At 45.0% G+C, this 25,231-nt stretch overlaps 2 protein-coding genes across 2 annotated transcripts in view; one reads left to right on the plus strand and one right to left on the minus strand.

The window, feature by feature from the left end:
- The window catches only part of LOC130298252 (zinc finger protein 850-like), a 411,906-nt gene that overhangs the window by 304,324 nt on the left and 82,351 nt on the right, over positions 1-25,231 (plus strand). Inside the window, exon 8 of the mRNA XM_056551174.1 lies at positions 8,991-9,506. Within this exon, the coding sequence (XP_056407149.1) occupies positions 8,991-9,506 (516 nt within the window). The remainder of the gene's footprint in view (positions 1-8,990; positions 9,507-25,231) is intronic.
- LOC130298274 (zinc finger protein 268-like) overlaps positions 1-25,231 on the minus strand; it is a 150,956-nt gene that overhangs the window by 52,729 nt on the left and 72,996 nt on the right. The window lies entirely within an intron of this gene.

A 25,231-nucleotide genomic window follows, 5' to 3' on the forward strand; every position in this document is an offset into this window, starting at 1 on the left:
CCTCTCCAGTCATCACCAGACCCCTCCATTACAGTATAATGTCCCAGCAGTGTCACCTCTCCAGTCATCACCAGACCCCTACATTACTGAATAATGTCCCAGCAGTGTCACCTCTCCAGTCATCACCAGACCCCTCCATTACTGTATAATGTCCCAGCAGGGTCACCTCTCCAGTCATCACCAGACCCTCCATTACTGTATAATGTCCCAGCAGTGTCACCTCTCCAGTCATCACCAGACCCATCCATTACTGTATAATGTCCCAGCAGTGTCACCTCTCCAGTCATCACCAGACCCCTCCATTACTGTATAATGTCCCAGCAGTGTCACCTCTCCAGTCATCACCAGACCCCTCCATTACTGTATAATGTCCCAGCAGGGTCACCTCTCCAGTCATCACCAGACCCCTCCATTACTGTATAATGTCCCAGCAGGGTCACCTCTCCAGTCAGCAGCTCCATCATCTTGTTGATGAGTTCTAGGATCTTCTGTTCATCCATTTCCTCATGTATCAGGGAGTGAGGTGGGGGCCCCGGGATTGGGCTCAGGGTTCTTCCCCATCCTTCACACACAGGGGCCCGACAGCGCCCACTAGAGGACTTCTTCACTACTGTGTAATCCTGTGTATGGAGAGACACATTAATATCACTACATACATTCCCAGAATCCCTCACCTCTCCAGTCATATCCATCTGTTATTACATAGATAAGAATGAGGTCATGTGACATCACTCCCAGAATCCCTCACTTCTCCAGTCATATCCATCTGTTATTACATAGATAAGAATGAGGTCATGTGACATCACTCCCAGAATCCCTCACCTCTCCAGTCATATCCATCTGTTATTACATAGATAAGAATGAGGTCATGTGACATCACTCCCAGAATCCCTCACCTCTCCAGTCATATCCATCTGTTATTACATAGATAAGAATGAGGTCATGGGACATCACTCCCAGAATCCCTCACCTCTCCAGTCATATCCATCTGTTATTACATAGATAAGAATGAGGTCATGTGACATCACTCCCAGAATCCCTCACCTCTCCAGTCATATCATCTGTTATTACATAGATAAGAATGAGGTCATGTGACATCACTCTCAGAATCCCTCACCTCTCCAGTCATATCCATCTGTTATTACATAGATAAGAATGAGGTCATGTGACATCACTCCCAGAATCCCTCACCTCTCCAGTAAGCCGGAAGAGTATATGTAGGGTGAGGTTTATGATCCTGTCGGCCATCTTGTTCCTGTCTCTCTCCATGGTTGATGGGTCATCCAGGAGAATTCTCTTATATAGAAGATATCAGCAGAGGATCCTGGATTGGAGAAACCTGAAGGGAAGAAGAGGAGACGATGATAAACCGCACCAGATTCTATGGAGAAATAAAATCCATTTCCTGGAGATAATCTGGGGAAACATCTGAGGAGACATTATAGGAGTTTTCAGATTTCTCTATAAAACAAAATCCATTGTCCGAGGGCTGTAAAATAAGAGACTAGAGCGCACTCCCCTCTCCCGTCCAGTGGTGGCGCTCTGGTCCTCCAGGTCTTCTGAGGTCGCTCTCCCTGCTCTGCTGAAGACGTGAATCCATTTCTCCTAATCTCTGAGGCTGCGGTGTATTCAGAACGTCTTCATCAGAGCAGGGAGAAGAATAGAGGGATCAATATGACATTGTCCAATGAAGAATAGTGAAATGTGTCCACTAGGGGGCACAATATACATCACAATTACATCAGGATTTTATGTGAATTGTGATATGTCCCCCCGGAAGAACCTGCTATTACCTGCAGCAGAGGCCGAGCATCATATACCGTTACACACGCAGGGTCTGGGCCATCACCGGAGTCAGTGTTTCCCAAGCAGGGTGCCTCCAGCTGTTACAGCATTTGGCTGTCAGGGCATGCTGGGAGTTGTAGTTTTACAACAGCTGGAGGCACGCTGGTTTGGAAACACTTAAGTAATAATAGGGGCGCGGGAGAAACTTAAAAAACCTGATGCTTACATAGTCCTGTATGGAAGAAGTGGCTGATACCCGGAGAAAAGAGACTGACCAGGTGACAGGATGGGCGGGTAAGTGACCTGATACCTTCACCATCCAGTCATCCCCTGGGGGGCAGTATAGGTAGGAAATCAGGCAAACAACCGCTGGTCGGCACGGCGCTCCCTAGAAAAACAACCGCACAGCGCCATGTATAAGCCACGCCCACCTACATTATTTTATTACAAAAATGGGATATAAACTTATTAGGGGAGGGGCTTATATTACAAACCCTGAATAACGCTCTGCCATAGTGATCAGTGTTATCGGTGCTCGGCTTATACAGGCTGTGGAGGTGTCTGTATACTTAGAGCACCGATCTGAGCACAGAGCACGGTAAGGGGCCCTCCGGCCGTCATCTCAGCTGATCTAGACTCCGCCCCCAACAACTGCATTTTACTCATTTTAGATCCTGCAATCAACTTTGATCATGGAATCTAAAGGGTTATTTGTGATGGAAGCGTCATTAGTGGTGAGTCCTGGCTGCTTATAGCTCCTGAGCTCACCTCAAAGTCCCATATGGGGCACAGAATGTAAATATACATCGTGTCCTTAAGGGTTAATAATAATCATCCCCAATAATCCTGATCTGATGGTGACCGCACACACATACCTGTATCTGTAGAGGAGCCGCGTGCTTACAGGACCTGCGATGATGTCACCGTCATGTGATCAGTCACATGGAGGGGGAGTCACATGATCAGGGGCTGCCGCTCTGAGAGATCTCCACACACAACACAACAGCAGTGACTGCCCCACCAGGACCTGCTCTGTATATGCTACATGCTGGAGGTTTAGGACCTGTGATGATGTCATAATCATGTGACCAGTACATTTGGGGGCACATTTAGCAGTATAGATGTGAATGTGGCTAAAGGACCTGTGGGGAGGATCATGTGACAGGAGTGGGCGGAGCTCAGCAGTGCAGGATAGAAGAGATTGTGGATGAAGGACCTGTGATAATGGTCATGTGACAGCAGAGTCCTGCATACACTGAGCAGATGAGCCTAGAGCAGCAGCGCCTGATCATGTGACTCCCCCTCCATGTGACTGATCACATGACGGTGACATCATGCAGGTCCTGTAAGCACACGGCTCCTCTACAGTCTGCAGGTGGAGGTATGTGTGTGGTCACATGTGGAGGCTGTCAGATGGTTTTTGTACTATTAACCCCTTCAGAACTCGGCAGTTTTGAGTGTTAACCCCTTAAGGACACAGTGATTTATCTTTTTAATGTTTTCCTTCTCTCCTTCTAATCGCTATAATGATTGTAATTTCCTCTTTACAATCCCATATGAGGCTTCTTGTTCTTGTTGTTTTTTTCACCACAGGTTTGTACTTTGTAATGACATCACTCATTTTACTGCAAAATCTACAACAAGGGCCAAAAAAAATATTACAATTTTTAAAATCTTATTACAGACTTTTATAATCTGGGGTCTTGTGTTTGGACGCAGTGCACATTATGGTAATAATTCTCTTTATTCTGTAGGTCCAAATGATTACAATGATATATGATTTATATAGGTTTTATTTTAACCCCTTAAGGTACCGGTACGTCATGAGTCCTTTCCCTTTCATAGCGGGTCGGGCCCGGCCTCTAACAACGGCCGGGACCCGTGGCCAATAGCGCGCGGCAGTGATCGCGGTGCCACGCGCTATTAACCCTTTAGACGCGGCGTTCAAACTTGAACGCTGCATCTAAAGTGAAACCATGCCGGTTAACTAAGGGAGCTGTTCGGGATCGCCACGGCAAAATCGTGGCGTCTCGAACAGCTGTTAGACACGAGGAGGATCCCCTTACCTGCCTCCTGGTGTCCGATCGCCGAATGACTGCTCAGTGCCTGAGATCCAGGCATGAGCAGTCAAGCGGCAGAATCATCGATCACTGGTTTCCTATGAGAAACCATTGATAAATGTAAGAGATCAGTGTGTGCAGTGTTATAGGTCCCTATGGGATAACAATGATCAGTATAAGAGATCAGTGTGCTCAGTGTTATACTGATCATTATTATCCCATATGGACCTATAACACTGCACACACTGATCTCTTATACTGGTCATTATTATCCCATAGGGACCTATAACACTGCACACACTGATCTCTTATACTGGTCATTATTATCCCATAGGGACCTATAACACTGCACACACTGATCTCTTATACTGGTCATTATTATCCCATAGGAACCTATAAGAGATCAGTGTGTGCAGTGTTATAGGCCCCTATGGGATAACAATGATCAGTATAAGAGATCAGTGTGCGCAGTGTTATAGGTCCCAACGGGATAATAATGATCAGTATAAGAGATCAGTGTGTGCAGTGTTATAGTCTCCTATGGGATAACAATGATCAGTGTAAGAGATCAGTGTGTGCAGTGTTATAGGTTCCTATGGGATAACAATGATCAGTATAAGAGATCAGTGTGTACAGTGTTATAGGTTCCTATGGGATCTATAACAGTGCAAAAAAAGTGAGAAAAAAAGTGAATAAAGGTCATTTAACCCCTTCCCTATTAAAAGTTTGAATCACCCCCCTTTTCCCATTTAAAAAAAACAGTGCAAATAAAAATAAACATATATGGTATCGCCGCGTGCGGAAATGTCCGAACTATAAAAATATATCATTAATTAAACAGCACGGTCAATGGTATATGCGCAAAATGATCAACAAATCCGATCCACACAAAAATGGTACCGCTAAAAACTTCAGATCACGGCGCAAAAAATGAGTCCTCATACCGGCCCATATGTGGAAAAATAAAAAGTTATAGGGGTCAGAAGATGAGAATTTTAAACTTACACATTTTCCTGCATATAGTTATGATTTTTTTCAGAAGTCCGACAAAATCAAACCTATATAAGTCGGGGATCATTTTAATCGTATGGACCAATAGAATAAAGAGAAGGTGTCATTTTTACTGAAAAATGTACTATGTAGAAACGGAAGCCCCTAAAATTTACAAAATTGCGGGGTTTTTTAAAATTTTTGTCTCACAATGATTTTTTTTTTTTCGTTTCGCTGTAGATTTTTGGGGTAAAATGACTGATGTCACTGCAAAGTAGAATTGGTGGCGAAAAAAATAAGCCATAATATGGATTTTTAGGTGCAAAATTGAAAGCATTATGATTTTTTAAAGGTAAGGAGGAAAAAACGAAAGTTAACTTTTTGTACAATAATGAGTATGTATCAGATTGTCCTACCTTGTCCCCTATAACTCTCTTATTATTCCGTATACGGGGATGTATGAAAGTCATTTTTTGCGCCGTGATCTGTAATTTTTATCGGAACAACTAATTTTGATGAGACTTTTTGATCACTTTTTAAGAATTTTTTTTCTGGTCCATGAAGTTGTATTTTTTTACGTTTACGCCATTGACCGTGCGGTTACACATATGTTTAGGTTTATTTTTGTTTACATTATTTCATTTAAGAGAAACAAATTGGTAAATGGGGAAGAATCAATCGTTTATTAGGGGAGGGGCTTATTCACATTAAGTTAATGTTCTTTTTACCTTATTCCCAGTTTTGTAGTCCCTGTAGTAGACTATTACATGGAATCTATAGATTACATACACTGATCAATGCTGTGATGCTGAGGCTGCCTGCAGGATTGGAGCGTCGTTCAGACAGCGTGGAGCGAGGTTAGGGACCTCCACCCGTTCTCTCAGCTGACCGGGACCCCGCTATTTCACTGTGGGTGTCCTTATCAGCTCCACTGAGCTACCGGAAATAGATTTTTGGCATTGGTGATGTCCGGCATTAGCAATGAGTCCCAGATGCTGATAGCAGGTAGGACCTAGGGACTATGAATCGTGCTGAACTCCTGACTGTGCTTCATAGACTGGCAGCAGCCTCCCTCCCCTCCAAATCTTATCACTTTAATGACAGGAGTCCCTGCTCTGAAAGGGGTTTCCTGCACAAGAGCAGAAGATATGCCAGATTTGATGCGTCTCCTGCTCCGGAGCTGGGCCCATGGCTATACATTATATACCTCCTGCCCAGTCAGCCATGAAGGAGTTAAATGGTGGTGATGCATTGCCACTTAACTTTTCTGGGGCCACACACTATATAGATAGCTGCTTATTGTCCCTTCTACTCGCTGGGATAAGAGCAACCAGTCTAGCTAGGGTTAAGTGGCGCACAGCACTGCCAATTCTATCCTTAGGGGCCAGACAGTAAGCAGCCATCTATATAGTCCCGGGGGAGGGGAGCAGTGATACTATGAAATATCACTTAACTCCTTACACTCCATGGGACGGGCACTTTGGGTATAATGACCTGAACTGACAGCTGGATCATCAGACTTGTGGTCAGTTCTGGACATGTGACCATAATATAGAGGATCTGCCCCGACAAGTATTCACCTCATCATCCGAGAGCAAGAAGATAAATCATGTGCAGGAATATCCCCTCAAATGTCTCCATATAATATCCTGGAATTGTATAGAATTAAATGTTTATTCACAATACAGGTTCCTATAAGGGGTCAGGACGTGGCGGTCTATTTCTCCATGGAGGAGTGGGAGTATGTAGAAGGACACAAGGATCAGTACAAGGATCAGGTCATGATGGAGGATCAGCAGCCCCTCACATCACCAGGTAATAGACATGACTATATACACACGTCCTCTCATTACTTGTATGTAAAGAATGAATTCAGTCTCTGTATGTGTTCCCTACAGTCAGATCCAGTAAGAGAACAGCACCAGAGAGGTGTCCCCGTCCTCTTCTTCCACAGGATGATCAGGTAGATGGAGATATTCCCTATGATCTGTAGAAGGGCTGTGAAGCTCTTGTGGTCAGTCCCCTCACCCTCCATGACTCCTCATCTCCTGCTCATCTATAACATCCCACGTGACTTCTCCTACTGTCTGATGACTTTTACAATATTTCTTCCACATCTCTTGAATCAGGGTGAAGATCCGAACAATATTAAAGCTACAGAGACAGATGTGAGCGGCGATGAGCAGGATAAGGAGAACATTCCTACGGAGAAAGATCTGATCTATATTAATGCTACAGACATAAAGGAAGAAGAGACAGATGTGAGCAGTGATGAGCAGTATAAGGACATTCCTACAGGGGAAGATCTGATCTATATTAATGCTCCAGAGACAGATGTGAGCCGCAATAAGCAGTATAAGGAGGACATTCCTACAGAAAAAGAGCTGATCTATATTAATACTACAGACATAAAGGAAGAACAAGAGACAGATATGAGCGGTTATGAGCAGTATAGGGAGGACATTCCTACAGGGAAAGATCTGATCTATATTAATGCTACAGACATAAAGGAAGAACAAGAGACAGACGTAAACATTGATGAGCAGTATAAGGAGGACATTCCTATAGGGAAAGATCTGAGCTATATTAATGCAACGGACATAAAGGAAAAACAAGAGACGGATGTGAGCAGTGATGAGCAGTATAAGGAGGACATTCCTAAAGGGAAAGATCTGATCTATATTAATGCTACAGATATAAAGAAAGAAGAAGAGACAGATGTGAGCGGTGATGAGCAGTATAAGGAGGACATTCCTACAGATAACCGCACTGGTGAGTAGTAACCACTAAATACAGAGAACAGTCACAGATTCTGCTCGGTCACCAGCTGCAGTAATCACAGAAAAAAATAATGTTCATATATGTTACTTACTAGGTCATCCAGATGCTATACAGGTCTTTTTTATTTGTCTTCTGTATTTGGCTTACAAATCCCTCTGTTCTGCTGCTCACTTATTCTGACATCCACTGTTCAGGAAGGGGAGTGTCCGAGGCAAGCACTGAGCCCGCCCTCACTCACCATTCATTCATTTCCTCTCTGGGTCTGCTGTTCTGGGTCTCTTTATCCAATCACTGCAGGCGGCTCTGTAACCCCCTCCTCTCTGCTTTCATGCTGCAGTCTGATAGGACAGGAGTGAGCACAGAGGAGTACTAGTCCTGCCAGGTCTGTGCTTCAGCTGGGACAAAGATGATGCTGCAGCCGGACAGGATAATGTTTTAGATCCGTGTTCTCAAAGTGTGGCCCTACAGATGTTGCAGAACTTCAACTCCCAGCACGACCGGACAGCCAATGGCTAGATGGTATGGGGACCCCTAGTGGTCATAAGCCATGATCTCTATAAAAAGGAGATTAAAAAAATGTATGAATGTTAGTGAGTGGGCGCTCCGGTCGGTAACACTTCACTCAATGGCAAACGGCCTAACTGCTCTGCCAGTGTAGTGAGATATATGGTCTGCACCCTCACTGATACTGATCTTGTCCTTAAAGTCCTTGTTTGCGCTGTTGTTTTTATTGTCCCTGTTGTCTCCATCTTATACAGTCAGCAGGATTTCCATGTAGACGACTAGAGGAATAATTTGGGATATTTCCCAGCACTTCTGTATTGCTGTGGGCTCTGAACCGCCTCGGCTGTCGTCTGATTTGTGCCCTATGGATTGTTCATTGCTGCTGGATGGGAGTGTGATGGGGTCCAGGAGTGGGGTGTATGTGACCTGAAGACCCTATATTATGTCTACATTAACTATTTATTATCCGGAGGACGGGGAGAAGGTTCCATGATGTCACATGCTGCACTTATAATGTTCTACTAAAAAGACTATAAATATGGGCACAGTTATTAATAAAATCTGTGTTATTCTCTGCAGATTCTTGTAGCAGGAGATCAGAGGAGAATCTTATATCTTCAGATTATAAAGCAGATGATGATATCACACAAGATACATATGAAGAACATTCCATTATCCCAGATACACCCTCAGCCCTTCACAGCCAAGATCTGTCATCTCATCCTTATATACAGGTCCTGTCTTCTCAGTCATCACAGGATGTTCAGCAAAATAAAGGTCACAGAAGGGGTGTTGGACATCAACGAGCTCATACAGGAAAGAAACCATATTCATGCTCAGAATGTGGGACATGTTTTACTTTTAAATCAGGTCTTGTTGTACATCAGAGAACTCACAAAGGAGAAAAGCCGTTTTCATGTTCAGAATGTGGGAAATGTTTTACTCAGAAATCACATCTTGTTACACATCAAAGAACTCACACAGGGAAAAAGCCATTTTCATGCTCAGAATGTAGAAAATGTTTTACTCAGCAATCACATCTTGTTACACATCAAAGAACTCACACAGGAGAGAAGCCATTTTCATGTGCAGAATGTGGGAAATGTTATACTGAGAAGTCAAGTCTTGTTCAACATCAAAGAACTCACACAGGGGAGAAGCCATTTTTATGTTCAGAATGTGGGAAATGTTTCTCTCACAAATCAAGTCTTCTTCAACATCAAAGAATTCACACAGAGGAGAAGCCATTTTCATGTGCAGAATGTGGGAAATGTTTTACTCAGAAATCAGACCTTGTTGTACATCAAAGAACTCACACAGGAGAGAAGCCATTTGCATGTGCAGAATGTGAAAAGTGTTTTGCTAATAAATCACATCTTATCAGACATCAAAGAATTCACACAGGGAAGAAGCCAATTTAGAGTATTATATAATAATCATGTACATAGGATAGTTGACAGTAATACATATATATATATATATATATATATATATATACTTATTTATAGGCCTCATCTCCAAACTTCTTACCAATTGTTAAAGAGAACCTCTCATGATCTTGTTACATGTTATAATCCTCCCAGATCACTGCCCCATCATGATAAACCACCCCCGGCCTTTATTTTTATTATTTGTTAGTTTTCTACCTTGATATTGTTCTGTATTTTCTGCTCAGTCTCAGTCAGATTCACAGACTGGTAAGGGGCGTTCCCCAGCAGGTGTGACATCATCTGAAGCCATACAGGGGAGAACTTCCTCCCTCACTCAGCTACACACAGCCCAGAGCAGTTCAGTGTGAGATGAGCTATGATTGGCTAAGGTTGCACAAGGCTGCACTGGCTAAGGCCAGCAGGAGTCCAAAGTATGTGCAAGAGATGGGGGGAAATGTGCTCTGGACAAGTAGGGAGACACCTAGTGGCAGCTTTTTTTAAACACAAATAAAACATAGAAAACTTCAGTGCAATAGCAATTATTAATGAGTGCCCATTTAATAAAAGTTTTCTTTCTTATATGATTTATTATTCTTATATTCATCTCCCCACACTGGACTTATAATAAATGTAATATTGTCCCTGACGTTGTATGTAGGGAATGTAACGCGGCAATCCGATCATCCAGAACGGCAGAAGGAGGTCCCGCTGCTTTCCACGGGTCCAGAGCAGAAGATCGCCGATAACACTGATCAGTGCTATGTCCTATGCATATAAACAACAACTTTAGGGGAAACCCCCAAAGGGGTGCCCTAAACTAGAATTTTATTTTAAAATATAACTTATTGTTTGCGTATAGAAAATATAGTGCAATCTGATTCAGAAACCATTGGTAACACGTGGTGTGTGTACCACAATGATTAAAATAACAAACTTGCTGCCAGTCCTCTGATGACGCTGGGTAACCAGCGAAACGCCGTCGGGACTCTGGCTTGTGGTGAACTTTTAACATGCAGGGTTTTTGTCAGCACCAGTATACATTATAGTTATTGCCTCAGTGGTGGCCATACAAATGCTGCGGCGCACATACTAAGAGGCTTTTCTACCACTTCTATTCAAAGGTGCTAGACAGACCCTGTCATTTTATTCATTGTGGTACACACACCACTGGTACCAATGGTTTCTGAATCAGATTGCACTATATTTTCTATACGCAAACAATAAAAGTTATATTTTAAAATACATTTTTGGGGGGGGGTTTCTAGTTTAGGGCACCCCTTTGGGGGTTTCCCCTAAAGTTGTTGTTTATAGTTTTTGCCCTGGAATTCCCTGGGGTTTTTTGTTGTTCACATGTCCTATACATAGCACTGAACAGTATTAGCAATCAAATGATTGCCAAAAATAGTCCCCTATGGGGACTATTAAAATGTAAAAATAAAATTATTAAAAGTAAAAAAAAAAAATGTGAAAACCCCCCTCCCCCAATAAAAACGAAAATTATCCCATTTTCCCTATTTCACCCCCAAAAAAGTGTAAAAAAAAATTATATACATATTTGGTATCGCCACGTGCGTAAATATCTGAATTATTAAAATAAAATGTTAATGATACCGTACGGTGAAAAATGTATTCAAAGTTTTATATAAGAAAATATGGTATGAATAAAAAGTACAGATCATGGTGCAAAAAATGAGCCCTCATACCGCCACTTATACGGAAAAATGAAAAAGTTATAGGTCTTCAAAATAAGGGGATTTTAAACGTACTAATTTGGTTAAACAGTTTGCTTTTTTTTTTCTAAGCACAACAGTAATAGAAAAGAACGCAATCGCGGGTATCATTTTAATCGTATTGACCTAAAGAATAAAGAACACGTCATTTGTACCGTAAATTGTACGACGTGAAAGCGAAACCTTCCAAAATTTGCAAAATTTCAGTTTTCTTTTTAATTTCCCCACATAAATAGTACCGTATTTATCGGGGTATACCACGCACCGGCCTATAACACGCACCCTCATTTTACCAAGGATATTTGGGTAAAGAAAGTTTTTTACCCAAATATCCATGGTAAAATGAGGGTGCGTGTGTGCGCGTGTATACACCCCCAGGAAAGGCAGGGGGAGAGAGGCCGTCGCTGCCCGCTTCTCTCCCCCTGCCTTTCCGGAGGCCTACAGCAGCGCGGACCCGACCCAGGTAATTATGCCACCGGGGATGGGGGGAGGCAATGGGTCAGCGGCGCCGGCAATGGGTGCCGCTGCCCCTTCTCTCCCCCTGGCTATCGGCGCCGGTACCGATAGTCAGGGGGACAGAACGGGCAGCGGCGCCGATAGCCAGGGGGTGAGAAGGGCCGGCAGCAGGGCTCTATACCCCAGGGAAGGCAGGGGGAGAGAAGCGGGCAGCGACGGCCTCTCTCCCCCTGCCTTTCCTGGGGCGGTATCGGCGTATAACACGCACATAGACTTTAGGCTAAAAATTTTAGCCTAAAAAGTGTGTGTTATACGCCGATAAATACGGTATTTTTTTTGTTGCGCCATACATTTTATGGTAAAGTGAGTGATGGCATTACAACGGACAACTGGTCGCGTAAAAAACAAGCCCTCATACTAGTCTGTGGATGAAAATATAAAAGAGTTATGATTTTTTAGAAGGCGAGGAGGAAAAAACGAAAACGTAAAAATAAAATTGTCCTTAAGGCCCAAATGGGCTTCATCCTTAAGGAGTTAAAGGGGTACTCTGCCCATAGATATCTCATCCCATATACAAAGGATAGGGGTTAAGATGTCTGATCGTGGGGGTCCTGCCGCTTTGGACCCCCACAATCTCCCTGCTACACCCGGCGTTCGTTTAGAGCGTCGGATGCACCGTTTGTGACATCATAGCCACACCCCCTCAATGCAAGTCCATAGACTTGTCATGTCACAAGCCTCTGCCCCGCATTTCCAGTCATCCGACACGCAGCAAAGTTCCCTCAGTGCATCAGATGTCTGGGGGGCCGCAGCCGAGATCGCGGGTGTCTAGGGGCGGAGAACCCCTTTAACCAAGTTGGTTGCGTTTTTTCTTACTGGGATCTACAAAAAAACTTGGTGAAACCTTAGAACCCAGAGAGGGGCCCTTTTGGCTACTGCTTGCAGCTGATTCAAAGAAAATCCCTTCAAAACGGAGTCCGGCCCTAAAATAGGTCGATATTTTCTCATAATCTTCTTTATGGCAAAAAAAGCTGCGGACTATAGGGAGTAATAAATCTGGGGACGGTTTATTTGTCTTCATATTAACATTTGATCGGTTACTTTTCTGTGTAGGAAATTAATGCCTTTGATTCATTATAACTTCTCTTTTTTAACCTTGAATGCAGCGATATAGATTCCCTATAAATGTTTCTGTTTCCGACCAATTTGGCCTGAGTGTCACCCACTCCCCATATGGGATATTTATATTACATGTATTGGATGCAGGAAGAGGCTTGTGAGGTGATATTCCCTGTTATCTCTTTACTGTAGGGGGAGACCTGGATTTTATTGTCCTTGTCTGAAAGAAAAACATCAAAAAAATGTCTTTACTGGAAAAAGGAGACGTGAATTTAACCCCTTAAGGACTGAGCCCTTTTTTGCAATTCTGACCACTGTTACTTTAAGCATTAATAACTCTGGGATGCTTTTACCGATTATCGAGACAGTTTTTCCGTGACATATTCTACTTTAACATAGTGGTAAATTTTTGTCGTTACTTGCATCCTTTCTTGAAAATTAAGCATTTTTCTAACTTTGAAGCTCCCTGCTTGTAAGGAAAATGGATATTCCAAATAAATTAAATTTTGATTCACATATACAATATGTCTACTTTGTGTTTGCATCATAAAATTGACATGTTTTTACTTTTGGAAGACACCAGAGTGCTTCAAAGTATAGCAGCAATTTTCCAATTTTTCACAAATTTTCAAAATCGGAATTTTTCAGGGACCAGTTCAGTTTTGAAGTGGATTTGAGGGGTCTTCATATTAGAAATGCCCCACAAATGACCCCATTATAAAAACTGCACCCCTCAAAGTATTCAAAATGACATTCAGTAAGTGTGTTAACCCTTTAGGTGTTTCACAGGAATAGCAGCAAAGTGAAGGAGAAAATTCAAAATCTTCATTTTTTACACTCGCATGTTTTTGTAGACCCAGTTTTTGAAATTTTAAGGGGTAAAAGAAGAAAAAGCCCCCCAAAATTTGTAACCCAATTTCTCTTGAGTAAGGAAATACCCCATGTGTATGTCAAGTGCTCTGTGGGTGCACTCCTCTAGTTCAGAAGGGAAGGAGCGACAATGGGATTTTGGAGAGTGAGTTTTTCTGAAATGGCTTTCTGGGGGGCATGTCGCATTTAGGAAGCCCCTATGGTGCCAGAACAGCAAAAAAAAAAACAACATGGCATACCATTTTGGAAACTACACCCCTCAAGGCACGTAACAAGGGGTCCAGTGAGCCTTAATACCCCACAGGTGTTTGACGACTTTTCGTTAAAGTTGGATGTGTAAATGAATTTATTTTTTCACTAAAATGCTGCTTTTCCCCAAATTTTAGATTTTTACAAGGGGTTATAGGAGAAAATGCCCCCCAAAATTTGTAACCCCCATCTCTTCTGAGTATGGAAATACCCCATGTGGACATCAAGTGCACGGCGGGCACACTACAATGCTCAGAAGAGAAGGAGTCACATTTGGCTTTTGGAAAGCAAATTTTGCTGAAATGGTTTTTAGGGGGCATGTCGCATTTAGGAAGCCCCTATGGTGCCAGAACAGCAAAAAAAAAAAAAAAACACATGGCATACTATTTTGGAAACTACACCCCTCAAGGAACGTAAGAAGGGGTACAATTAGCCTTAACACCCCACAGGTGCTTGACAAATTTCCGCTAAAGTTGGAAGTGAAAATGAAAAATTAGATTCACTAAAATGCTGGTTTTACCCCAAATTTTTCATTTTCACAAGGGGTAATTGGAGAAAAAGCCTCCCAAAATTTGTAAACCAATTTCTTCTGAGTATGGAAATACCCCATATGTGGATGTAAAGTGCTCTGCGGGTGAACTACAATGCTCAGAAGAGAAGAAGCGCCATTGAGCTTTTGGTGAGAGAATTTGGTTGGAATTAAGTGGGAGGTCATGTGCGTTTACAAAGCCCCCCCCCCCCCCGTGGTGCCGGAACAGTGGACCCCCCCCCCCACATGTGACCCCATTTTGGAAACTACACCCCTCACAGAATTTAATAAGGGGTGCAGTGAACATTTACACCGCACTGGCCTTTTACAGATCTTTGGAGCAGTGGGCTGTGCAAATGAAAAATAAAAATTTTCATTTTCACGGACCACTGTTCCAAAAATCTGTCAGACACCTGTGGGGTGTAAATGCTCACGGCACCCCTTATTACAATACGTGACGGGTGTAGTTTCCAAAATGGGTCTACGTGGGGGGGGGTCCATTGTTCTGGCACTATGGGGGCTTTGTAAACACACGTGGCCTTCAATTTCGGACACATTCTCTCTCCAGAAGCCCAATGGCGCTTCTTCTCTTCTGAGCATTGTAGTTCGCCAGCAGAGCACTTTACATCCACATATGGGGTACATTCTTAATCAGAGGAAATGGGGCTACACATTTTGGTGGGCTTTTTTTTCCTATTCTCCCTTGTGAAAATGAAAAATGTAGGGTAACACCAGCATTTTAGTGCAATTTATTTATTTTTTTTTCATTTTCACATCCAACTTTAACGGAAATTTGTCAAACACCTGTGGGGTTTTAAAGGGGTTCTCCTGTGAAAAAACTTTTTTTTAAATCAACTGTTGCCAGAAAGTTAAACAGATTTGTAAATCACTTCTATTAAAAAAATCTTAATCCTTCCAGTACTTTTTAGGGGCTGTATATTAAAGAAAAATCCAAAAAAGAAATGCACTTCCTCTGATGTCCTGACCACAGTGCTCTCTGCTGAACTCTGCTGTCCATTTTAGGAACTGTCCAGAGAAGCATATGTTTGCTATGGGGATTTTCTCCTTCTCTGGACAGTTCCTGAAATGGACAGCAGAGGTCAACAGAGAGCACTGTGGTCAGGACATCAGAGGAAATGCATTTCTTTTTTGGATTTCTCTTTAGTATACAGCCCCTAAAAAGTACTGTAAGGATTAAGATTTTTTAATAGAAGTGATTTACAAATCTGTTTAACTTTCTGGCACCAGTTGATTTAAAAAAAAAAGTTTTCCACGGGGGTACCCCTTTAAGGCTCACTTTACCCCTTGTTACATTTCGTGAGGGGTGTAGTTTCCAAAATGGGGTCACATGTGCGTATTTGTGTTTATGTCAGAACCGCGGTAAAAGCCACCCCTGTGCAAATCACCAATTTTGATCTCAAATGTACATGGCACGCTCTCACTCCTGAGCCTTGTTGTGCGCCCGCAGAGCACTTTACGCCCATATATGGGGTAGTTCTGTACTCAGGAGAAATTGCATTACAAATTTTGGGGGTCTTTTTTCCCTTTTACTTCTTGTGAAAATTTTAAGTATGGGGCAACACCAGCATGTTAGTGTAAAATAATTTTTTTTTTACACTAACATGCTGGTGTAGACCCCAACTTTACCTTTTCATAAGGGGTAAAAGGAGAAAAAGCCCCCAAAATTTGTAGTGCAATTTCTCCGGAGTACGGAGATAGATACCCCATATGTGGGCATAAACTGTTTCCTTGAAATACGACAGGGCTACGAAGTGAGAGAGCGCCATGCGCATTTGAGGACTAAATTGGGGATCTGAATCGGCCACAAAAATACCCTATGGCAGTGTTTCCCAAACAGGGTGCCTCCAGCTGTTGCAAAACTCCCAGCATGCCTTGACAGTCAGTGGCTGTCCGGCAATACTGTGAGTTGTTTTTTTTCATCAGCTGGAGGCTCTGTTTTGGAAACAGTGCCGTACAAGACTTTTTTTTTTTTTGGGGGGGGGGGGACAGTGTAAGGGGGTGTATATGTAGTGTTTTATCCTTTATTATGTGGTAGTGTAGTGTTTTTAGGGTACATTCACACGGGCAGAGGTTTACAATGAGTTTTTTGCTGGGAGTTTGAGCTGCGGCGGAAAATTTGCCGCCTCTCAAACTTGCAGCAGAACTCGCTGTAAACCTCCGCCCGTGTGTATGTACCCTGTACATTCACATGGGGGGGCAAACCTCCAGCTGTTACAAAACTACAACTCCCAGCATGCACTGACAGACCATAAATGCTGGGAGTTGTAATTATGCAACAGCTGGAGGCACATTGGTTGCGAAACACAGAGTTTGTTACTTAACTCAGTGTTTTGCAAACAGTGTGCCTCCAGCTGTTGCAAAACTAGAACTCCCAGCATGTACTGTCTCTCAGTGCATGCTGGGAGTTGTAGTTTTTCAACAGCTGGAGGCACACTGGTTGCGAAACACTGAGTTAGGTAACAAACTCGGTTTCACAACCAATGTGTTTCCAGCTGTTGCAAAACTGCAACAATCAGCATGCATTGACAGTCAAAGGGCATGCTGAGAGTTGTAGGTTTGGAACAGCTGGAGGCACACCGCTACAACTTATAGCATACCCTTTAGTAGTCTGTGCATGCTGGGAGTTGTAGTTATGCAACAGCTGAATGCACACTTTTTCATAGAAAAAATGTGCCTTTCGTTGTTGCATAACGACAACCCCCAGCATGCACAGACTACCATAGGGCATGCTCGGAGTTGTAGATGGAACTCCTGCTGTTGCAAAACTACAACTCCCAGCATGCCCTTTGGCTGTGCATGCTGCGAGTTGTTGCTAAGCAACAGCCGAAGGTGAACAGGCCTCACCTCCTGCTGTTTCCTGCCGCCTGCACCGCCGAGACCATTGCCGCTGCTGCCACCGCTCCTGCCTCAGGGACCGCTGCCACCGATCCTGAGGGACCCCCGCCGGACCAGGTGAAGGTAGGAGACCTCCGCCGGCGCCGATCGCCACCATCTTTGTTGTCCTGATTGCCACCCAGCAGATCCCTTCTGGACGATCAATCACGTGATCGTGAGGCGGCACCCGTGCCACCTCGCTCCTGCTGTGTAAGAGTGAATGGGGCTGTCTTGGACAGCCCCATTCACCCTTTTTTTCTGGGTCACCAGAGACCCGATTGACCAGGAAGAGCCGCAAATCGCAGGTCTGAATTGAATTGATTGCCGACATGGGGGGGTCAGCAGTCACCCCGGTCCGGTCCCCGCCCGGTGAGCGGCGGGGACCGGAATTCCCACGGGCGTATGGATACGTCCTGCGTCCTGAAGAGGTTAAATCAACTTGTGCCAGAAAGTTAATCAAATATGTAAATTACTTCTATTTTAAAATCTCAATCCTTCCAGTACTTATCAGCTGCTGTATGCTCCACAGGAAGTTGTGTAGTTCTTTACAGTCTGACCACAGTGCTCTCTGCTGACACTCTTTTTTTATTATAAAAGTACAAAACTTATACAAAAACACAAAACAAGCTTAACCAGCTATAACATAAATAAGAAATACACTGGTACCAAAGAACAAAAACAAAACCCTGCCTAACCGGCCAGCCCAGCTTTACAAAAACCTAAAATATGCCAACCCACCTAACCGAACCACACTCACACACATAACAAAAATGAACAAAAAAATAGCGCTTGGCTTATCAAAATATGAAAATAAAATTTAGCACTACCTGGCTACAACTCAAAATCATCCATATTCGGGAAACACAAAAAAAAAAAAAAAATTATAAATTAAAATACAAAAGCACAACTTGGCTTAGCAAAATATAAACATAAAATTTAGCACTACCTGGCTACAAAAAAAAAAAATAAAAAAATTTAATAAAATAAACAACGTAACAACATGAGAAAATCAAGTAAACCACGTAACATAATAACTGGTCCGACTGCCATGACTACTGTAATGCTGTAATATAGAAACAAAATGAAAACAATATATAAACAATATACATACAAAATCACATGAACATAATAATATAGCATTTAACTAAAAATAAATATATATACACTAAAGAAAACCTACAAAAACAATAGAAAACCCTACCAAAATCCCTACACTAAAACTGTACCCTCTCCCACACCACCCCTCCTGCACATGGATCAGAGTCCATACCGTTCGTACACAAAGTCCTGTCCCTAAATGACCCATGTCAGGTCCCCAAAAGAAAAGCAAACACCACCACCCACAAATACACCCTCCCCACCTAGCACTCCTCCCAACCAACTTACACACAGACTTATACAGCATATATACTAACATATACACACTAAACCAAAGCTACCTTTGGCCCAAGTTTGGTCGCCTGTAAGCCCTTCATACCATATCAGCTTAAAACAAAACAAAAAGCTAGCGTGTGCATGCATTAGCCCACCACCAGGAAGAAGGATGGCAGACTTGATACATCAAAATAATTTTAAACTCTTTCCCTAACTCCCCCCTACAATTTTCCCTAATTCTATCCCTCCATTAAAACTGACCCTGCTCTCACCCTATCACTATCCCTATAACACTGCCCCTAACCAAAATAAAGGTATTCTACCTAAAAAGGTCTAGTACCTAGGGCACATCAAAAGAAAAACCTCTCCACAGGAGAGAAGCCCTACTGGTACCAAGACTGCCATACTCCAAAGACCTGATCTTCCCGAGGTCACCGGTGATGTTCCTACAGACCTCCACCTCGGAGAGGATTTTCTGTTTGGTCGACACTAAACACCGTGCATTCCACGTGTAGTACCTAACCACTAAACTAACTAAGAATAAAGTGCCCCGATCTCGGCCACCCAGGTTCCTGAATGCCCCATAAGCCCACTCCGGATAGGTTAGGCCGGCAAGTTGACTCCAGCCGATGGAAGCGCCCACCCTGTTGTAAACCCCTATATTAAAGGGACAATGAAGCAGGAAGTTGTCCATGCTTTCCAGCGTGTCCCCGCACTCTTCTCGGGGACATCCCCGGTCATCAGAGTTCCTGCACTTCAGGTTGTCCCTTACATATAGCTTCCCCTGAAAGCAGCGCCAGGCCAAGTCCCAAAACTTCTGGGGGATCCTTTTCATGTTTAAAAGGTACAACCCCACCCTCAGATCCCGACCTGGGCAGTCCCTGAGCGCCAGAGGCTTCTGGAAATGGGTCAACAGAACCCGTTTGTCAAGGAACTGCCTTGACTGGGTCCTGATCTCCCACACTCCCAGACCCCACCGACGTATCGCCTTCAGAGTCGGGGTAGCATAAGCCGGAAGATATCCATGGGGCATGCGGAGGTCCTTCACTCGCCCTCCTCTCTCCCATTCCTGGAAGAAAGGCCGAAACCATTCCCTGCAGGAGAGTACCCACGGAGGAGCCCTCTCTTTCCAGAGGTTTGCGATGTTAGCTTTCAAGAAGGTGTTCGTAAAGAACACCACAGGGTTTACCATAGATAAACCCCCTAGTCTCCTCGTGTGGTACGTAACCTCCCTCCTGACTAGGTTCATCCTGTTCCCCCATAACAGTTGGAAAAACAGGCTGTAGATCCTAGTGTAGTAAGCCTCTGGCAAGATACATACGCTGCCCAGATAGATAAACAAGGGGAGCAGGTACGATTTGATCAGGTGTACCCTTTCCCTGAGGGTCATAGACCAACCCTTCCATTGGTCCACCTTCTGAGCGGCATCCTGGAGCTTACCATCCCAGTTTTTGGTGGGATAATCATCCTGGCCGAATGTGATGCCTAAGACTTTTGCTGATTCTTGGGGCCCTGGAAGGGTGTCCGGGAGATCAAACGTGGGATCCCCCCCTCCCAGCCAGAGACTCTCACACTTATCCCGGTTGATCTTAGACCCGGATGCCTCCGAGTAACGGTCCACCTCCGACATCACCACATCGACCTCCTCCTGTGAGGAGACGAAAATAGTGACATCGTCAGCGTACGCCACCACTCTCTGGGTGACATCCAGCTCCGCCAGACTCATCCCGACTCCCGCCAACGGCCCACAATCTACCCTCCGGACGAAGGGATCGATTGCAAACACGTATAAAAGCGGGCTCAAAGGACAACCCTGACGGACTCCGGACCCCACCTCAAAAGAGCGGCCAGACCAACCATTCACCAGCGGGAAACTCTCTGCCCCTGCATACAAGATCTTAAGCCAATTAACAAAAGTACTCGGTAAGCCATATCTCAGGAGGACGGACCAGAGGTACTCGTGGTTCACCCGATCAAACGCCTTGGCCTGATCCAGGGACAGCAAGTACCCCTTCCAGAAACCCGCACTACTCCGCTCCACTGCCTCCCTGACACCAAGGACAGCACTTAAGGTGCTTCGGCCTGGAACAGAGCAGTGCTGAGTCCCCGAAAGGAGCCGGGGTGCAAACTTCACCAGCCGATTAAACAGTATCTTGGCCAGAAGCTTCCTGTCCGTATTGAGAAGAGCTATGGGCCTCCAATTCTCAATTCGGCTGGGATCTTTACCCTTTGAGAGAAGAATCAGGGCTGACCTCCTCATTGACTTCGGAAGAGTGCCCCAGGAGAGACACTCATTGAATACCTCAGTCAAGAGGGGAGCTAAAGACTCCTTAAAGGTCCTGTACCACTCGGATGTTAAGCCATCCGGACCTGGCGACTTCTTAGGGGCAAGCCCCTCGATCGCCAGTCTCACTTCCTCTTCCCTGATTTCTTCTGCCAAAACAACAAGAGAGGGGTCTACCCCTGGCTCAGGAATGGTTTCAGCCAGGAAAGCCGACATCCTGTCTCGATCTAGATCCTTCCTTCCCAAGACGTGCGAGTAGAAAGATCTGACGACCTCCAAGATCCCTGATCTGGACCGATTCAGAGATCCCGTACTATCAATCAGTCCTGAAATGACTTTACTACTCACTGACATCTTACAGTTTCTGTAAGGGTCGGGCGAGCGGTACTTCCCGAAATCCCTCTCAAAAACCAAAGATGCGTGCCTATCGTACTGACACCTCATCAGCAAGGATTTCACTCTGGAGATATCCTCTCGGCTACCTCCAGTCGAGACGAGAAGCTCGAGTTTCCTCCTCAGACCCTGATACAAGCGATACCTGTTCAGGGACCTGAGGCTCGAGAGCTGGCGGAAGAACCCCGCAACCCGCTTCTTGAATATCTCCCACCACTCCAGCTTATTACTACAAAGATCCAGTAAAGGTACCTGACTCTGAAGAAAATCCTCAAAGGACTGTCTTACCTCCGCTTCCTTCAGGAGGGACGAATTCAGCTTCCAATAACCTTTTCCCATCCGGGGGGTCTCTGAAACATTCAGGGAAAACAAAATCATACAGTGATCGGAGAACTCCACCTCAACCACGGACACTGCGGAAGAGACGGCTTCCTCCTTCAAATAAAACCTATCTATTCTAGACCTGCGACTACCTTGATGATAGGTGAAACCCGCGTGGCCCGAGGGGCTCCGGATGTGGGCATCCTCTAGGCGAGCTTCTCTAGTTATGCTAATCAGTGCCACACTATCGCAAGTCAGCGGACCATTGGAGCCTCTCCTATCTTGGGACCTCGTGACATTATTGAAGTCCCCTCCAAAGATCACCTGCCGACTGGGCTTAATCCTCATAAAGAGATCTTTACGGCCCCGCTTAGTTTGCGGGGCGTAGATGTTAATGAGTCGGAGCTCCTGTCCCTTCATGAAGACATCTAAGATCAGGCACCTCCCCATTTCTAATTCAATAACCCGTCGGCATTCAACAGGAGCGGTAAAAAGGACCGCCACCCCACTATACGACTCAGCCGCAAGAGACCAGTGGGAGGGGCCGCGCCTCCACTCTCTCCTGGCTTTTACCAGGGAGGCTAGATCTGACAACCTGATCTCCTGCAGATACAAAATGTCGGCTTCAACACGGCCGAGAAAATCAAAGGCTGCAAATCTAGCCGTATCCGACTTTATGCTGGCACAATTAATAGATGCCAGCGTCAATGGGGTGAGTGCCGCCATACAGGGTGATTGAATTAGATGGCCTCACCCTTTATTTCTTTTTCCCCTTCTTTTTAGCCCCCTCATCCCCCGAAGACAACGAAAGGGCAGGACCACTCTTACATCTTTTTTTAGACTCCGATTGGTCCATAAGGTCCCCGTGTCCGTCCGGCCCCGGTCTAGCCCTGCCCTCTGAGGAAGGTGCCTCGACAGGACAGGGCCCAGTTCCCCCCAGAGGCTCTTTCTCCCGAGGCACCCCGCCCTCACCTTCCCCCTCCAAGGAGGGGGAGGAGATGGTATCGAGGACGAGGTACCGGTTTGACAGGTCAATCAGAGGGGGGGCAGCCAGGCTTCCGCTTTGGACCTGGCCCGTAGTACCAGGAGCTTCAGAGGGCTCTGACCTCTTCTTTCTCCCTTTCCTTTTGCCCTTTTCTTTCTTTTTGGTCCTCACCCCACTTTCCTCATCCACACTTTCATAGTGGGAGGAATCGGAAGGGTCGGCCATATTGCTTTCCTCTCTGTGAAGTCTCCTGATCTCCTCATCCAGCACATTCTCCACCAGGGCTTCAGCAGTTACAGGGCCAGCTTCAGGAGCAGGGACTGAAGCTACCCCCGCCACCTGGGCACTCTCCAGCTCCCTACTCCTTCTACGATTTTCCTCCCGCCTTAGTTTGGCAGGGCCCTTTTTCCTCCTCACTAGCCCTGTTGCGCCCCCATCCCTGCCTGTACCCTCCCCAGCCGAGGCAACGTCACAGCTCTCCTCAGCTGGAGCGGCCGCAGCATGGGCGAAGGCGCTAGGACAACGGCTGAAAGGGTGTCCGAGGACACCACACAGGTGGCACCGGATCTGCCGACAGGATGCGGCCAGATGACCCACCCCACCACACAACCTCACAGGGAAGTGCCCCGCAGTGCCGGTAATGCCCACAGCACTCGGGGAACCGCCCCCCGAGCACACGGCAGCATAGCTTACCCCGCCACTGCCCACCATGAGCCCATCCTGCCCCTCCCTACTGGCAAGATGGGTGGGCTTCATATCTATAGACCGGTAAGGAAACTATAGGTAGGAAAGGTAGGAAACTATAGACCGGTAAGTTTAACGTGCATTGTGGGTAAATTGTTTGAAGGACTTATAAGGGATTACATACAGGAATACATAGGGGATAATTGTATTATAAGTGATAGCCAGCATGGGTTTACTAAGGATAGAAGTTGTCAAACCAATCTAATTTGCTTTTATGAAGAGGTGAGTAGAAGCCTTGACAGAGGAATGGCTGTGGATATAGTGTTTCTGGATTTTGCTAAAGCATTTGATACTGTCCCTCATAGACGTCTGACAGGTAAGTTAAGGTCTTTGGGTTTGGAAATTTTAGTTTGTAACTGGATTGAACACTGGCTCATGGATCGTACCCAGAGAGTGGTGGTCAATGATTCGTACTCTGATTGGTCCCCGGTTATTAGTGGTGTACCCCAAGGTTCAGTACTGGGACCGCTGTTGTTTAATTTATTTATCAATGATATAGAGGATGGTATTAACAGCTCTGTTTCTATCTTTGCAGATGACACCAAGCTTTGTAGCACGGTACAGTCTATAGAGGATGTGCATAAGTTACAAGATGACTTGGATAGACTAAGTGTCTGGGCATCCACTTGGCAAATGAGGTTCAATGTGGATAAATGTAAAGTTATGCATCTGGGTACTAATAACCTGCATGCGTCGTATGTCTTAGGGGGGATTAAACTGGCAGAGTCATTGGTAGAGAAGGATCTGGGTGTACTTGTAGATCACAGACTACAGAATAGCATGCAATGTCAGGCTGCTGCTTCCAAAGCCGGCAGGATATTGTCATGTATCAAAAGAGGCATGGACTCAAGGGACAGGGACATAATACTCCCCCTTTATAAAGCATTGGTACGGCCTCACCTGGAATATGCTGTTCAGTTTTGGTCACCTGTCCATAAAAGGGACACTGCGGAGTTGGAAAGGGTGCAGAGACGCGCGACTAAACTAATATGGGGCTTGGAACATCTTAGCTATGAGGAGCGATTAAAGGAGTTACAATTGTTTAGTCTTGAGAAGAGACGTTTAAGGGGGGATATGATAAACGTATATAAGTATATTAATGGCCCATACAAAAAATATGGAGAAAAACTGTTCCAGGTTAAACCCCCCCAAAGGACGAGGGGGCACTCCCTCCGTCTGGAGAAAAAAAAGTTTAGTCTCAAGGGGCGACACGCCTTCTTTACCGTGAGGACTGTGAATTTATGGAACGGTCTACCTCAGGAACTGGTCACAGCAGGAACAATTAACAGCTTTAAAACAGGATTAGATACATTCCTGGAACAAAATAAGATTAATGCTTATGAAGAAATATAAAATCTCATCCCTTCCCCAATATCGCGCCACACCCCTACCCCTTAATTCCCTGGTTGAACTTGATGGACATATGTCTTTTTTCGACCGTACTAACTATGTAACTATGTAACTATGTAACTATTGCGTCCGCAGCCTTTTCTGACGCCATGCTGTATCCCCTATGCTGGCTCCGTTCCACCACAGAAACAGAGTCTGGCAGTCTGGGGGACCCAGCAGCCTGAACCAGCTTTGCAGCTGGCCCAGACTGCTGGAAAGGAACAAACACGTACTGCACTGTTTCCTGGGTCTTTTGTTTCTTTGCCTTACGTTTCACCACCACATCCTCACACTGGTCGTCTCCAAAGGTAAAGTTCTGGAGGTGGGCTGGGGACTCCTGCAT

This window comes from Hyla sarda (assembly GCF_029499605.1).
Source record: "Hyla sarda isolate aHylSar1 chromosome 1 unlocalized genomic scaffold, aHylSar1.hap1 SUPER_1_unloc_7, whole genome shotgun sequence".
In the NCBI taxonomy this organism is placed as follows: Eukaryota; Metazoa; Chordata; class Amphibia; order Anura; family Hylidae; genus Hyla; species Hyla sarda.